This window comes from Sus scrofa, chromosome 6 (assembly GCF_000003025.6).
Source record: "Sus scrofa isolate TJ Tabasco breed Duroc chromosome 6, Sscrofa11.1, whole genome shotgun sequence".
NCBI lineage: Eukaryota > Metazoa > Chordata > Mammalia > Artiodactyla > Suidae > Sus > Sus scrofa.
Genome location: NC_010448.4, coordinates 169,135,039 through 169,151,666, shown reverse-complemented (window position 1 = coordinate 169,151,666; position 16,628 = coordinate 169,135,039). Strand labels below are relative to the sequence as shown.

Here is a 16,628-nt window from a genome sequence, read left to right as displayed (position 1 = left end):
TTGCTGGGCCCTAGGCGCTGTTGGACACTCTGCACACAGCAAGTCACCGAGTCCTCGAACAGGGCGGTGCGGCAGGTGTTAGGGTTGTTAACATCCACGGTGTGAATGAGGAGACGCAGGCACAGAGAACTAGAGGGTCCCGGGTCACAGGCTCGGCAAAATGGCAAAGCAGGCTGTTCCCCAGGAAACGTGGGCCAGAGTCCTTGCTCCGAACTGTCATGTCACTGAGGCCAGGCCTTGGTCCCAAGGGCCTATGCCCTGCGACCTCCGCCTTTCCCCAGGGGCCTTCAGTGCTGAAGTCAAGGCCAGGAGCCACGCTGGGCATTCCTGGGAGAAGGGCTTCTCCAAGGGTGGCCTCCGCCCCGCCTCCATCCTGGGCAGCCAGAGAGCAGAAAGGCCAGGTCCGAAAGGACTGTTCTCTGATCTCGGCTCCCAGAGCCCAGGCCGCGGTGACTCCCCAGACCCCAGCTGCCCCTCCTGGCTGCCCAGCCCTGCTCATGAGTGCTGCAGCCTCCCAGGCCACACACCCCAGAGCTCTAGCAAACCTGCTCCCCCGCTCCCACAGGCAAAGCTGGCTAGGGGCCTTCCACGACTCTCCGGACACCCCCCCATCCCTCTGTCACCACTACTTCTCTCCCCTCCCGTCCAATCCCTCACCCCCAAGGCCAGAGCTCCCTCTTGGCCCTGCATCCTTCAACGTCTCCACGACCAGAGGAATATCACAGCAGTGCCCCGACAGTGCTCCTTACCCTTCCGTGGCTCCCCAGTACCACCTCACAAGTCTAAATGGAGCCCATGCACCATCTGGCCTGGTCCCGCACCTGCCAAGGGGGGAGGCAATAAAGGGAACTGCCACTGACCGAGCACCTGCTGTGGCTGGACACAAGGCTGGGCTATCTACACAGAAGCAATAATAATAATAATAGTATTAATAATGATGGCAGCACTGGCGACGTACTCACGCGGGTTCTGTGGAGCTCTAAGGGATTTTCCTCACTTAATCTTTTTTTTTTTTTTTTCTTTTCTTTAGGGCCACCCCATAGCATATGGAAGTTCCCAGGCCAGGGGTCGAATCAGAGCTACAGCTGCCGGCCTACACCACAGCCACAGCAACTCAGGATCCAAGCTGCATCTGCAGCTTACACCACAGCTCACGGCAACGCCAGATGCCTGACCCACTGAGCAAGGCTAGGGATCGAACCCACATCCTCATGGATACTAGTCAGATTCATTTCCACTGCGCCATGATGGGAACTCCCACCTCATGTGGTCTTCACTTGTTCCCCATGAAGTAGGGATTCTTGTCATTCCGTTTCACAGCTGAGGAAACTGAGGCACGAACAGGCTAAGCACCCTGCCCAAAGTCACGCAGCTGGTTGTTACACAGCCGGCAGCGCCCCTGGAGTGACACGCAGAAAGATGGGCTCCAGAGTGCGGGCGTTAAATGACTATGCAGCCCGCCCATCCCACCGAGTCCCCCTGCAACCTTGGGAGGCAGGATCTGTTACCACCGCAACCTCAGACGAGGAAGCCAAGCCTCCGAGCGGGGTCCAGGGCTTCTCAGTGACGTGGTCGGGTCCCGTCAGCTCTCCCAGGCTCCACCCGGTCCAGGCTGAACCATCTCAGTGCCTTGGGCCTTCGGATTCCGCATCTGCACCCAGCGCGCCTTCCGGAATGCCCTCCACCTCCCTCCCTTCACACCGGTTTTGAAATTCCATCCATCTCCATGCAATTCCCGGGGGCAGAGGGCAATGCCCCCCATCCCCCAACTCACGAAGCCTTCCGACCTGCCCCGAAGACGCCTCACCCTCAGAGTCCTGCCGCCCAGGAGGCCTGCCTGAGTCGCCCTGTGGCACTTCTCCCGCTTTGCCCTCCGCAGCGAGGACCCCGGGCGCCTCCTCCTTCCCTGGGCCCTGGGCACCTCCACCCCTGCCTGAGCCGCTGACCCGCATCCTCTTCCTCCTCCCTTTATTCCTTCCCATCTTTCTTTCCTTTCCTTCTCTTTCTTCCTTTCTTTCTTCCTTGGTTTTTTTTTGGGGGGGCCATGCCCACAGCATATGGAGGTTCCCAGGCTAGCGGTCCAATCGGAGCTACAGCTGCCAGCCTATGCCACAGCCACAGCAACACGGGATCCGAGCCGAGTCTGCAACCTACGCCACAGCTCACAGCAACACCGGATCCTTAACCCACTGAGTGAAGCCAGGGATCGAACCCGCAACCTCATGGTTCTGAGTTGGATTCGTTTCCGCCACGCCACAACAGGAACTCCCTTTTCTCTCTCTCTCTTTCTTTCTCTTTCTTTCTTTCTTTCTTTCTTTCCTTCTTTCTTTCTTTCTTCCTTCCTTCCTTCCTTCCTTCCTTCCTTCCTTCCTTCCTTCCTTCTTTCTTTTTCTCTTTCTTTGTTGTTGTGGTTATTTTCACAACCTTTATTGAATTCCCACATGTTTGTGCTTGGCCTGAACTTTGCCTGCACCACACATTTACCTGCACTACTTTCACCTTGCCTGCCAGGCAGCTCCCATCACTATCCCAGTTTCTCAGGGGAGGAGAAGGAGGCTCAGAGGGGAAAATGTGACTTTCCTAATGTCACGCGGTATGTGGCAGACCTGGGCAGGAATGCAGGGCTGGATCCAGGCTGCTCTTGTTTGCCCCTGTCCACGTGTTATGGAGGATCCGTCTCGTGGCGGGCTCCACCTGCCCTGGGGTCAGAGAGACGTCCCCAGACACAGAAGCCACTCCACCACAGGGCAGCCCGGGCGGAGCGGGAGGTGCGGGTGATTGACGTGCCCAGAGAGTAGCAAGGATGGGGGTGGGAGAGCAAAATTGCTCCTCCAGGGAGGGTGGGGGAGGCCACCCTCTGAGGAGAGGCAGGTGGGGAGGCCTCGCGCCTGAGCCGGAGTCACGTGGCCAGGAGTGTGGGAAGTGGAGCAGAGCAGAGGTGAGAGGAGCGGAGGACATGCTGAGAGCTCTGGGTGGGGGCGTGAGCCCTGGGGGAGGGCAGGGGGCAGTGCTGAAGTGGTCAGCAGCGGGGGCAGATCCCGAGGCCCCTTGAACACTCTTCAGCTAGGGGCTTGTGTCAGAACCCCTCAGGGTCGGTGTTGGTCATTCAAACCAGCTCACATGTGGCTTAGTGGCCTTGGGGACCCCAGGGGTCATGAAAGAAAAGCAGAGGTTCCACCTGCCCCCTTGGTGGTCTGTGAATTCAAGTCCCCTCCGTGTCTGTGCCTGGGGACCTCCCCCGGAGGTAGTGGCTTAGCAGGAACAGTGGGATCCTGGCACTTGGCACAGTAAACCCTGAGCTGTCGAGGGCGGGGCAGGCATCCATAAAATGGGATGATGATAGACGGATGGAGGAAAGAAGGAACGAAAACCACACCAGCAGGACTCTAGAATCTGGTTTATTAGCCATGGGTGGGGGAATGGATCTTGGGAAGCACCGGCAGCTCGGATGGGGGCAGGGCCTGGGCCGCCCCAGCCTGCCCCCTCCTCGCTCCTCCCGTCTGGGCAGGTGGAGCTGCGGGGATGCGAAGCGCCCTGCGGGGGTGGGAAAGAAGACAGCGAGCCCTGGCCGTCCTAGCATCCCGCGCAGGCAGCATAGGCACAAATTTCACATGTGCTCGGGTCCTGGGCGATGGTCTCTGGACCGGAGAGATGGAGGCCCCGTGAGAAGAGCGTCCCCTCCCCAAAGCTGCCGCCCTCCCTTGAGCCAGAGGTCGGGCATCCGCCACCCAGGAGACACCCAGGCCCGTCCTCTCTGACCAGCGGGGCTCTAAGTGCCACGCGAGCCGGCCAAGCAGAGCGGAGATGCTGCCCTGAAAGGTGCTGCAGCAGAGACCAGGAGAACCAAGACCTGACAGCGGGAGGCTTCGCAGACCCACCAATCCGAGCAGAGCCCGTCCTTGGCACCCACCAATCAGATCACGCCTTCTCCTTGCAGTGCCGCCAATCAGGGAATTCCCGGACCACACCCTTCAGAGAGGAGGCGACTCACCCAGCCTTTCGAGGATCTCCTCGGCGTTGGGCTTCTGGCAGATGGGCTTGAGTTCTTCGGGAAACTTCGGGGAATTACAGAGGACGGGAATGATGGGTCCATCAAGATTTCTTGGGTTCCTGGGCTTCTGGAGCTCCTGGAGGTCCTTGAGCTTCTTCACTGACTCCAGGGAGAAGGAGAACTCTCCATCCTGAGAGACATGTCGGGAGGGTGAGGCCAGGCTGCAGCCCGCTCCCCGGCCACTTCCCCGAGGACCGCCCCTCGGCAGCCCCAGTGGCGCTCAAGCAGTGTGTGCAGCACATGGGAGTCAGGTGCTCCCCTGCGAGGCGGTGGGAGGTGACCCGCGGTGGGTGGGCAGAGTTGAGGCCTTAGAGTGGGACACTGGGGTCTGAGTGCCGCTTTGGCTCTGCGACCATGACCATGGGTAGGGCATGTGTTCTGGGAGCCTAGGTTCTGCATGTTATATGAGGAATGAAGAAAGCAGATGTCAAGTGTCAGGGAAACAGCAGGTGACTATTAGTGGGCACTGTGCTGACTTTGGGATCAGGCATCCTGATCCCACGTGGCCATGCCCAGTCTGTCTTCACCCTGCCTGAGGGCAGTGTGGGCGCCTCACCTGCCCCCCAGCTCCAGCCTGTGCCTGGGTGATGTTTGAGAAGCAGTAACAGGCCTCCTGGAGCCTGGCTGTGACAGAGAGTGGGGACCCTGCCAGGTACCAGACTGGCCTGCCACCCGCCCCAGCGGGCACACCCTTCTGTCAGGACCTCCAGGATGTCCAGGTGATTCCTGAGATCCAGGCCAGTGCGCTGGCTGAGGGCAGGAATGAAGAGGAAGATCTGGAGCTGAATCTATAGCCCCTCGACTTCCCAACCAGGTGCCTACGGCCAGTTACAGAATCTTTCTGAGGCTCTGAAAAAAAGGGATGAATAACCCTCTTCCTATGGCTGCAGTGAGGTCCTGGAGGAGCCTGACCCAGGGCGAGCCCTGTAAATTGGCCAACCTTTCCACGTTGTTAGTTCTCTTCTCTCTACCTGATGGTCTTTCTCCTTAGCAAGATGGAAGTGGAAACTGTAAGAGGCAGGACTGCGAATAGGGCCCCTGAGGAAGAACCAAGCCTTAGCCATATCCCCCCAACTCCAGCCCCCAGGAAGGGGTGTTTTCCTCTGGGCCTGGAGGTAGAGCCGGCTGGGGCAGAGAGCCAGCTGGGCCACCTTAGAGGCAGAGAACGTACCTTCACCGTGACTCCACCTGCCAGGGCAGCCCAGACCCCGAGGAGGCACAGTGTGGGGAACAGGAAGGTGTTCATGGCAGCAGCACCCGGGAGAGAGGAGTGGCCAGGTCTGGCTGCAGGGGAAGGCAGTGGGACTTTTAAAGCAGGCGGGGTTACTGAGTAACTCAGCGGTCTTTGTCCGCATCTCATCTGCTGGCTTATCAACTCCACTCTTATCAGATAAGCCTGGAGACAGCCCTGGCTGATAAGGGATCAGAAAGTGGAGGCTGGCAGAGCCCCGGCCCCTCCCTGGGCTCCCACTTTCACCCACAGCTGAGCTGGGTCCTGCGTTCATCCACTCCCTCACGGACCACTGCTCTGGGCTGGGCCAGGTGCCAGGTGCCAGCCCTGCTCTTAAGGAGGGAGGCCCAGGCAGTGGCAAAAGGCAGGGTGCTGAGCAGGGAGCCCATGGGCACGGGGAGTGGAAGGGCCACTCACCCAGCCCCGGGGGCAGGGCAGTTCAGAAAGATTTCCCAAAGGAGGGTGTGCCAGGGCCAAATTTGAGAGCACGGGGGCGGGGCGGGGGAGCGTTTCTTAGAGAAGGGGCTGAAGGTGGAAGGCCGCTTCGCGAAGGATGCTTAACAGGCGGACAGCAGGGAGGTGGGTAAGCTTGGCATGATCAGGGAAATGGGAGCACATCGGCCTGGGGGGAGGAGGAAGTTGCAAGGGGGTCAGGAGCTGAGAGGTGAGATGACCGACCGAGGCAGGTACTAGGTTTGGCCACCGGGGCTTTGAGGGAGGACTCAGCTCGGCACCCACAGGCCTGGGTTCAAGTCTCACCTACCGCCCCACTTCGAGGTGTGTGGGTTTGGCACACTGCCTCCCTCTCCGAATGTCATCCACACCTCTTGTGTCCTCTGGGGGAACCAATATAATGATACACACCTCAGGGGATTATGTGAGAATGAGTTGAGGTCATAAAACTGCTTTCCCCGCCACACAGAAAGCGTTCCATAAAACATCCTTCAGTTATGATTACTTTGATCAACAGCGGTGGCAGCTCCTGGTCCCCGTTGGCCCCTCTGTGGACCACCTGCCCGTCTGAGCCACAGCCTGTGCTCATCCTGTGCTGAGCCTACCGTCTTGCCTGTCCTGCAGCCTCAGATCATCCTCCAATGAGCCCTGCCCCCCCCAATTCCCTTGCCCCTGGCACCTTGAACACCCCCCTTGTGCTCCGCCTCCCCCAACTAAGCCAGCCTACTCTCTCCCACCCTGGCCCTTCCTGGGAGGCTCGACTCTCCCACCATCCCTGCCTTTGAATATGCTGTTCCATCTGCCTGCAAGGCTTTTCCTTCCTTGTCACGAGGGGAACTCCTACTTAAACTTTAAGACCCAGATCCAATAACCCCCACTGCATCCTCAGCTAAATGCCCTTCATTCCCACGGAACCAGATACAGTCCTCTACGGGGATGTTGCTGAGTTGGGCGACTCGCGCGTGTGTCTCTGCCCCTCTAGACCCGGCCTCCGTGAGGACCGAGCCCTGCCTGCCGCCTGTGTCCTGTGTGCTCATCGTGTTCTTTTGCGAGCAGAGCCCCAGGACAGGGAGAAAGGGAAGCCTGGGAGCAGCTCTGTTCTAATCCACAGACCGGTTTGGCTGGAGGCCAGGACACCTCTGAAGAAAAGGGCTCGGGGTGGGAATGCCCGAGTGGGGAGTCAATCCCGAGGGGGAACGGGAGGCAGCTTCCAAAGGGGTCAGCCCAAGGGAGGGGCAGGGAACACCTGGCCTCCCTGCTCTTCTAGGCCAGTCCTCAGAACCAGCCTGCGTTTCCCCCCCTTCTCGTGTGTGTGCGTGTGCGTGTGCGTGTGTGCGTGTGGTGTGTGTGTGTGTGTGTGTGTATGCTGAGGGCTACAGGTCCAGTCCACACATGGTGGCCTCTGCTGGCCGAGAGTGGGTGGGCGTGAGCACCCGTGGAGGGTTAGGGATGGGGTCGGGCATGTTAGGGTTACGGATGGAGTTTGGGTTGAAAGCGAGGCTAGAGACGTGTTTAGGGTAGAATGTACTGTGTTCGGGATGGAGGCAGCCAGGTATCGCTCCGGAGTGCCGCCGCGGTGGGTGCTGGGACTGGACTCGGACTCGAGCTGGGTTAGAGGGAAAGCTGGGCCCAGGTCAGTCTTAGGCGACGAGCTGGGATGAGGGTTATGTTAGGGCCAGACCAAGGAGCAGATAGTGACTGGAGTTCAAGTTGGGGTTCCGGCTGGGGCTGGGGCTGGGGTCGGGGTCAGGATGGAGCTGAGCTCGGGGATGGGGCAAGCGTCAGGCTGGGGTTTGGAATCTGGGGGTGCCGTGAGATTGGGCCGACGTGGGAATGTAGCCGACGTGGAGGTTGATTTGGGGTCCGGTCAGGATGCTTTGGAAGACTGAGGTTGGCGTCAAGTCTGCGGTTGAGCTTGGAGGTGTGGGTGGGGGCGGGTCTCTGGCGGGTTGGACCTGGGGTTATGCGCGAGACTCGGGCTGGATTGGGATTTGGTTTGGCGTGAAGGATGCGGCTCCCTGAGGCCGCTCGGGGCTGAAGGAGCCCTGCCTCTGGCTCCCTTTGGTGTTTCAGTCCTTCCACTCCTGAGGGACAGCGGGATTTGGTTAAAGGGCAGGGGCGCTTGGGTTCTTGAAGCTTCTTTCTCGCCTACCCCCTCGGCCGGGCTCACCGGGTGGGGGGCAGGGGTGGGGTGGGGCGGGGGTGTGCGCAGGAGTGACGTAACTCCACACTGTGGGAAAGAGGAAACGGCTCCTGGGCCTCAGCCCTTGAAGGCCGTGCCCTGGCCAGCCCTCCCTCCAACACCTACCCTGGGAAATGGGAACTGGCACCCCTCCCTCGCTGCCTCCCCCGCCGATGCCCTGGCCCAGCCGGGGCCCAGGTGTGCGTTCAGGCCCCCTCCCTCCTTTCCTGCATCGAAGCTGCTGGATCGTGGGGCCTTCTCGAACCTCAGGCTTCCGGCTCCCTGGCCCACACCTGAGTCCCGTGGCCTTGGTCCCCAGCACCCCACGCCCCTCATCATTCCTTACGGGTAGCAAGTGGGTCTGGGTTGTCTGAGCTCCCTACACCCAAGACCACCTTTTTTGGCAAACCCTTGAACCGCCAGAGCCTTCCAGGCCGGGCCTCCTCTGCCTGCCTTTCCACCTGTGAAAACCCTTTGATGGTTACCCAGTCTCCCTGGCCTGGCATCCACGGCACATCATGGTCAGACCCTGCTCGCCCTGTAGCCAGGATCCCAAAAGACTCCCCAGGAGTGGCCAGGAAGAAGGGGCCCAGACCCAGGGTGCTGTAGCGGGGCAGCTTCAGCTCTGGAGGGGGGAGCCCCGGGTTAGAGTGCCGGCTCTGTCCGTGCATAGCTGTGGGCCCTTCCCAGACTCAGTTTTTGCAGAGGGACTCTGGAGACAATAAAAACTACATGGCAAATTTGGGACTGTCTAGAGAGCTTCCCTCCCTTCCAAGACCAGCAAGCTTGTGTCAAGACCAGCCCAGCTCCTCTGGGCTCCGCCAGCCTCCTGTGCTCTCCCATTCTAACCCTTCCCAAACCGTGTCCTGCCCACCCTCCTGGGAGCTCCTGAAGGCCCAGCCTGGCACGTGCCCCGTCCTGGCCCCAGGCCTCCCCCAAGGCCCAGCCCTTAGCGGCTTCCGCCGAGCCCTCCGGAGACCAGGAAGGGGGCGATGTTGTAACAGTCACAACATGAAAAATAGCAGGGGACGTTTCTCAGGCGCCTGCTCCAGGCGAAGTGCTTCCCAGGTGTGGAGCCCAGACTCGCCCCTGCAGCCCCGCCACCCCTCGCCCACTCCCGGCAGCTGCCGAGGTGCTCCCTGCTCTCGGGGTGCCCTCTGGTCTTGGGGAGGATGCTCTTGGTCTGGAGGCTGTTGAACTCTTGGGTTTGGGTGACCTTGACCTGGTTCCAGCGTGTCCGTTAACGTCGGGTGACGAAGGGCCAGGCCTCCTGGGCCTCGGTTATGCTTCCCTGCAGGCTGGAGGCCTCAGCTGACCCCAGAAGAAAGGCCTGGAAGGCATGCGGAAGTTCCCAGGCTGGGGGTCGAATCCTACACCACAGCCACAGCCACAGCCACCAGATCTGAGCTGCACCTGCGACCTGCACCACAGCTCACAGCAATGCTGGATCCTTAACCCACTGAGTGAGGCCAGGGATCGAACACGCATCCTCACAGACAGTAGTCAGGGTCGGTACTGCCAAGCCACAACGGGAACGCCTAGAGCTCCGTTTTCGAGGTGGGTGCACCGAAGCCCAGAGAGATGAAGAAATCGTGGCTTTCCTGGAGTTCGCATCGTGGCGAAGCAGAAACGAATCCTACTAGTATCCATGAGGATGAGGGTTCAATCCCTGGCCTCTCTCTGTGGGTCAGGGATCCGGTGTTGCTGTGAGCTGTGGAGTAGGTCGCAGACGCGGCTGGACTCCCACGTTGCTGTGACTGTGGTGTAGGCCTGCGGGTGTAGCTCCAATTCAACCCCTAGCCTGGGGACATCTATATGCTGTGGGGTGGCCCTAAAAAGCAAAAGAAAGAAAGGAAGGAAGGAAGGAGGGGGGAGAGAGAGAGACAGACAGACAGACAGACAGAAAGAACCCACAACTCTCCTGAGGATTTGGACAGAAGCCCAGGCCCTTGTTGTACCCGTGGCATTGGGCACCAGGGCACCCGGCCAGCAGAGAGGGAAGTAGAGATTCACACGTGAGGCTGGCTCAGCCCATAGGGAGGCACAATCTTTCAGACCCATTGCCAGGTGGACTTGGCACCAGCTGTAGTCACAAAGCTGTAAATTCCAGAACAGAGACCAGTTCTCACAAGTGCCAAAGAAAAGCTTAAACTTCTCCTTGGTTCATACCTCCTGCCCTGTCTTCTGGGCGCTAGAACCCCGTCTCTGGGGAAGCGGAAGGCGAAAGGCACAGCCACAGAGTCAGACAGGACACGGGTCTGCGATGCCCCATTTTACAGAGGAGGAAACTGAGTCTCCCGGGAGAGCGTGCCCAGCACCACAGAGAATGTGGATGACTGAGTGGGAATTGGAAGGCTCCTGGCTGGTGCCCAAGTCCAGGTGGCGGTGGAGGGTCCCCTCCCCTGCCCCAGGCGCTGGGGTGGGCAGGTGTTTCCCTTGATGCTCTGAGGGGCAGCTGGGGAGTGGACAGAGGGCGTGTCTGACTGTTTGCTCAGCGGTGTCATCTCACATCCCTGTGGCCCGGGTGGGACAAGGTGCTGGGGAGCCCCGTTCACCATCTGCTCCCCACATGTCGGGGCAGCAGCTGCCTCCCCCTGCCCCGCCCCCAGCCGGCCCTGGGCACTGGCCACCGAGACAGCCGACTGCACCCGAAGGCTGTCAGGGAAGGAGGGCAACCTGCACAAGCCCTGAGCCTGCCGGCAGGTGGGCAGATAGGACACGGGCACAGGCTCCCTGAGGCTCTGGGGAAGCATGGGAGAGCCAGGAGAGAAAGTCCCCAGGCCTTGGTCCGGGGATGTCACCAGATGAGGTGGCATTTGAACTGGGCTTTGGTCAGTGGGAGGATCTGAACCCACAGAGAGGGGAAGGGAGGGCGGACAGGCTGAAGCAGGGAGGGTGTCGAGAGGGCTGTGGGTGAGCAGCCAGGTGGCTTTAAAAACCAGGAAGAGGGGACTTCCTGTCATGGCTCAGCGGGCAACGAACCTGACTAGGATCTATGAGGATGCGGGTTCAATCCCTGGCCTCGCTCCGTGGGTCAAGGATCCGGCGTTGCTGTGAGCTGTGGTGTAGACCAGCGGCTACAGCTCCAATTAGACCCCTAGCCTGGGAACCTTCATATGCCATGGGTTCGGTCCTAAAAACACAAAAGACAACATAAGGGGAGGGGGCAAGGGCCTTTTGCCCTTTTCCTCGTGACGGGGAAGCCGGCGAAGGGGGTGCGTGCATGGGAAGAGCTGGGATTTAGAAGCTCCGCCCGGGCCTTGGTGTCGGGAGCAGGGAGCAGATCGTCGGGGCGCGGCAGCCGCCCGGGGCCAGGAGGGCAGCGGTGCGCTTGGGAATGTGTGGGTCCCGGCCCGTGGGAGAGGCGTGGGCGCAGCCAGGGAGGTAGCTGGGTCCTTGGGACCTTCCACATGCCAGGGCCCTGCTGGCTGCCTCCGTCTGATTTCTCACGGCCCTTCCGTCCACACTTTGAGGGATGGCCTTTCATCCCATTTTACAGACGAGGAAACCGAAGCTCAGAAAGGGCCATGTCTTGCCCAAATGCAATTCTAGATTCTTCTGACTCCAGCGTCAGTGTTCTTTCCATTGCCTCATGTTTTGTTGTTTCGTTGTTTTGTTTTTCCTGGCTCTGAAGCCAGCAGGGGCCACACTCCGCCGCCGATCGGCAGCTCACAACGGACCGGCTTCTGGCCAGGCCAGGAAGCTTGGGCGACCTGGGGCAGAAGCAGGTGTGCATAGACGTGGGCCTCCAAAGGGCCACGGGCGGAGGGGCAGAGACCGGGCAGGGCCAGGACGTAAGGAGAAAAGGCAGGGGTTCATCTGTGCGGGACTCACGGGCCCCGATCTTGACAGCTCCTGGGAACCCAGCTCTGTCCCAGGCAAGCGTCTCCGAGGGCCTGGGCCACTGGGGAGGCTCGAGTGGCTGACAAGGCGAGGGAGGGAGGAGGCAGCCTGCGCCCAGTGTCGCGCCGTCTCCCACCCTCCCTCCCGGCAGAGTGCTTCCACTCCGGTCCGCGGCTTACGGTCCCTCGCAGACGTGCCAAGGCGCACGCCGCAGTCACACCGGTGACCCAATCACACCGCCAGGCACAGACACACGCGCTCACACACACTGACACCCAGTGCTGTGTGCACGCAGGACCGAGTGCAGTCACACCAGCACCTGCAGTTACCCTGACTGCCAGGACACGCACACACACAGAGCTCACGCGCTCACACACTCGCACGCAGAACCAGAGGACTGTTCCCAGGAGGGCGTCTGCCTGTGCTCGTCACTGAGGCACAGAAAGCGTGGGACGTGTCCTCTGCTGTCTTTACTGCCACTGTCTGGGACAGGAAGTGGCCTCTCTGACCTTTCGGGGGCTGCATCATGAGAGGGGTGGCATTCACCCACAGTGACGTCAGCGCAGGCCCTGTGCCAGGGTGGGGTGGGTGGGTGGGGTGGGGTGGGGTGGGTGCGACGACTGGTCCTGAGGGAGGTCAAGGGCGCTGGGGAGGGCGGAAGGGGCCGTGGGCCTCGGGGCGAAGAGCAGCCCGCAGCGAGGCGGCTCTGGGTTCCCATCCCCTCGCCAGCCGCTCGCTGTGACCTTGAGCAGATGACTTCACCTCTCTGAGTGGCCATGTCCAGCCGTAAAAGGGAGATAATGACACCCACCTCCAAGGCAGCTGGGAGTGTGCTTACTCAGACCAGGGCTGGCAAAAACCAGGCACAGGGCCTGGCAAATGGTGGCAATAACCATAACGTGCACGGCGGCCGCGGGAGGTGAGGGGGCGGGGGCGGGGGGCGCAGCGGCAGGGCTGGGAGGACAAGGGCAGCCGCCCGCCGCCAAGGTGTGTGGCTGGCCCGGCCGCAGTCCTCCCCACACCTGCCTCAACGAGGCATCGACCCGTCCTAGCAAAGCAGCGCCTCAGGAGACTCAGAGCGGGGTGGATGGTGGGGCGACTGTCCCCCCGACCTCGGAGTAGGTGGCCGTGGGCCGCGGGAGGGCTGGGCAGCAGCTCAGAGGCCCCTCTGCAGAGGGACCCACCAGGATGTCCACTGCTGAAACCTAGAGAGGCTCCTCGGCCCCTCCAGCAAGCCCTGATGCGGGAGCAGATTCGGAGCGCTGGCCCCTGGGGTCCCTTCCCGTCTGTCTTTAGGAGCCCCCGGCTCTGGGGACTGCGGAGGAGGGATCACAGCCCCGGTGGGAAAGGACACCTTCCAGGGTGCACAGCTGGCAGCCCTGCGCCCTCTGGTGGCCTCTGATGCTCACTGGGGCCTCACGGCCTGGTCCCAAGGCCTCGTCCTCGGCCCGGTGGGGACTGAGAGCACGGCGCAGTGCAGGGTGTAGACACTGGGGCTGGATGGCCTGGACCTGGAATCCCAGCTCTCCGGCTCCAGCTCTCATCACCTCTACCCCTTATGAGCTGACGGCCCAGGACAGGTGACTCAGAGTCTCTCTGCGGCTCAAGACCATTCACTTGCAACAGGCTGATAACAACAGTAGCACCACGCAGCTGATGTGAAAGGCAGATTTGATCACCTCCATCGAGCACCTGGAACAAGGAATATGAAGCAACAAGGAATACAGGGCGGCTGTCCCTCCCTGGACTTCTGGGATCCGTGTTGCTCCAGGGCACGGCTTGAGGGCTAGGGTCCGAGCAGCCCTGGCCTGGGGTTGGACTCTGGCTCTGGTGCAGATGTGTGCTTTGCATATGTTGACTAGTTGTTTTATCACGTGGAGGGAGAGACACAGGGAATTAAGTCCAGAATTTTCTGGAAAACCTTTAGGAAGGCAGCGTGTTAGGATACACATGGCATCTCAATAACCCCCACGCGGCCACTTGCCCTGCTTCTTGGTTAGTCCTGCATCCAGGGCAGTGTTGTACAGAACACGGCATCTTTATCCACTGAAAGGACACGCGGCGGTGAGACGCTCGGGGGCGGAGAGCTGCACGGAAGCAGCATCAGCTACAGCCTCGGCTCTGAACCCTCCCCCACACTCACCGAGGGCACGTGTTCATCACGGGCGTACCTCAGTTTTCAGATGGTGCAGCAGGTTAAGGATCTGGCATTGTCACTCTTCTGCGGCTTTGGCACAGGTTTGATCCCTGAAACTTCTGCAGGCCTCGGGTATGGCCAAAAAATATATATACATACTTATTTATATAAATTTGCATATATATATATTTCCATTTTTCCTCTTTCTGGCCAAGACTGTGTGTGTGTGTGTGTGTGTGTGTGTGTGTGTGTGTGTGTATTTTTCGGTCTTTTTAGGGTTGCACCCACGGCATATGGAGGTTCCCAAGCCAGGGGTCAAATCAGAGCTGTAGCCACTGGCCTACACCACAGCTGTGCCAGATCTGAGCCACCTCTGGGACCTACACCACAGCTCATGGCAATGCCAGATCCTTAACCCATGAAGCGACGCCAGGGATCGAATCCGAGTCCTCATGGATACCAGTCGGGTTTGTTACCCACTGAGCCACAACGGGAACTCCAAGGTGGGTATAATTAAATTTGCTGCTTTGATCGAATGCCTTCAGGATGCCACCCCCTCCCTCTCTGAAGGGTTCCTTCTCTGTAAGACGGAGCAACAGCTGCAGGGACCACTCCCACAGCCGGTCCTTGTGTCCGTCAAGTAAGACAATGCGGGTAGGAACTTTAAATCCCTGACAGGGAGAGACATTCCCCACTTCTCCCTCCCCCCAACGTCCCCAACTAGATGCGTGATTAAGCAAAAGTCACTTCCCTCTCTCGGTCTCCGTGTCCTCAACAGCAAAGTGGGGTCCTCTATTAGAGGATTTCAAAGGCCCCTTCCAGCTTGAGGCTTTTGAGGTAGTTCTGTGCTTCTGGGGCGTTTCGATGCAGTCAACCCTTCTACCAAGGCTGACACTCAGGACTGGTTAGTTCCACAGGTAAAGCCACATCTATAAAGAGCAGCCCTTAATACATGGTAACGCGGTAAAGCCTGAAGAATTAGACACGCATCTTCACTTTTCTCACGTGATCAGCTCAAAGGTACACTTCAGCTGGGCCTAAATCAGCCCCAAGTGACCAGATCTAACTGTGCCCCCACTACAGTCCTTCAGAGGCACTGATTTACATGTGACAGGAGAAAAGCAGAGCTCCTCCGGGTCTCTCTCTCTCTCTCACACACACACACACACGCGTGCGCTTGGTGCGGAGGCACTATCCCTGCCCTTTTGGAAGGCAGTGGGGGCAAGAGGAAAGGAGTTTTGGCCGGAATCGCCCCAGGTCCTCTCCGAGCTATGAGCACTTGGGCAGGTTAACCTTTCGCAGCCTCGGTGTCCCATCTATAGAACTGTACGGAACAGGTTAACCCGACGGGGTTGTCGGGTTAGGTCAGAAAGAGCCAGAGGTCTTGGGCAGGATCACGGGGTTGGTGGGAAGCTCTCCCCTTCGTGAGACAGGCTGCAGCTTCGAGTCCACTTCCACCAGGGTGGTTGGTCTGCCCACTGTCAGCCCCCCGCGCCTGTTTCCGCATCATTCAGGTCGGGACAGCGCCGCTCATCTCATAGGACTACTCGTCCTCGGTTCTTTTTTTTTTTTTTTTGTCTTTTGTTGTTGTTGTTGCTGCTATTTCTTGGGCCGCTCCCGCGGCATATGGAGGGTCCCAGGCTAGGGGTTGAATCGGAGCTGTAGCCACCGGCCTACGCCAGAGCCACAGCAACGTGGGATCCGAGCCGTGTCTGCAACCTACACCACAGCTCACGGCAACGCCGGATCGTTAACCCACTGAGCAAGGGCAGGGACCGAACCCGCAACCTCATGGTTCCTAGTCGGATTCGTTAACCACTGCGCCACGACGGGAACTCCTCGTCCTCGGTTCTTAACTAGCAATCCATCGATCGCTTCCCGTCCGCCATGCCAACCTAGCTTCCGTGCCCGGCTCAGAGCAGCAGTGGAAGTGGAAGTGCCTTCTCCTGTCTAAGACCTTTGAAGACACAGTTGGAAGAGCCCACGCCCACCCCGAGGCTTTCCTAAGCGAAGGCTCCAGCCTCAGCCTGACCTCGCGGCATGACCTAACTGCTCACCCCCAGAGCCCGGCCTTGCTAGGGTGCACCTTCGTTGTAGCTTCACTGGGCCGGGGAAGTCTGCACCCCCGCCAGAGAGCAACTGGGGTTTCTCATCTCTGGGTCTCTCGTGGGAAGGCCTGACGCAGCGTGGACGCAGCCCACGTTAAGAAGTTCCACTTTCACCTTGGAAGGAGCGTTCTTGGAAGGCAGTGCTGGGAGCGAGACTGGGGTCTAAGGCGAGTCCTCTAAGTAGGGAAGGTGTCAAAGCCGTTGGGCTCAGAGGACCTGGATTCAGACCTCGGCTCTGCCACTCGCCAACAAAGGACCTGGGGTGGCCACTACCCTACGCCTCTCCCTGACACGCGTGCGACGAGGGCAACAACACTTGGCACAGCACCTGGCGCACAGAGTGAGGACTTTTCATGTTCCGGCTGCTGTTTTAAATGCCTTAGTTAATTTAACCCTCTACAACTCTAGGAGGTATTATTCTCATTTTACAGGCACTGTAAACGAGGAAAATGAGGCTCAGAGCTCTTCAACAAATAGCAACGTGACCGTTCCGAGGAGCAGCACATGGGACACAACCTCCAAGATCCCCAGGGATGGCGGACTGCAGGCGCTCTGCATCTGGACAAGCTCCAATCTTGTTCCCTCAACTGCGGCAAATGACTCAGACCAACTGGTGTTGTGAA

The 16,628-nt window shown here is 59.7% G+C and overlaps 1 protein-coding gene across 1 annotated transcript; it reads right to left on the bottom strand.

The window, feature by feature from the left end:
* On the bottom strand, positions 3,383-5,331 carry GUCA2A (guanylate cyclase activator 2A). Its single transcript, NM_001160274.1, is given in 3 exon segments — positions 3,383-3,638; positions 3,992-4,181; positions 5,223-5,331. Coding segments are annotated over 3 exon segments (330 nt in total). The 5' UTR covers positions 5,298-5,331; the 3' UTR covers positions 3,383-3,573.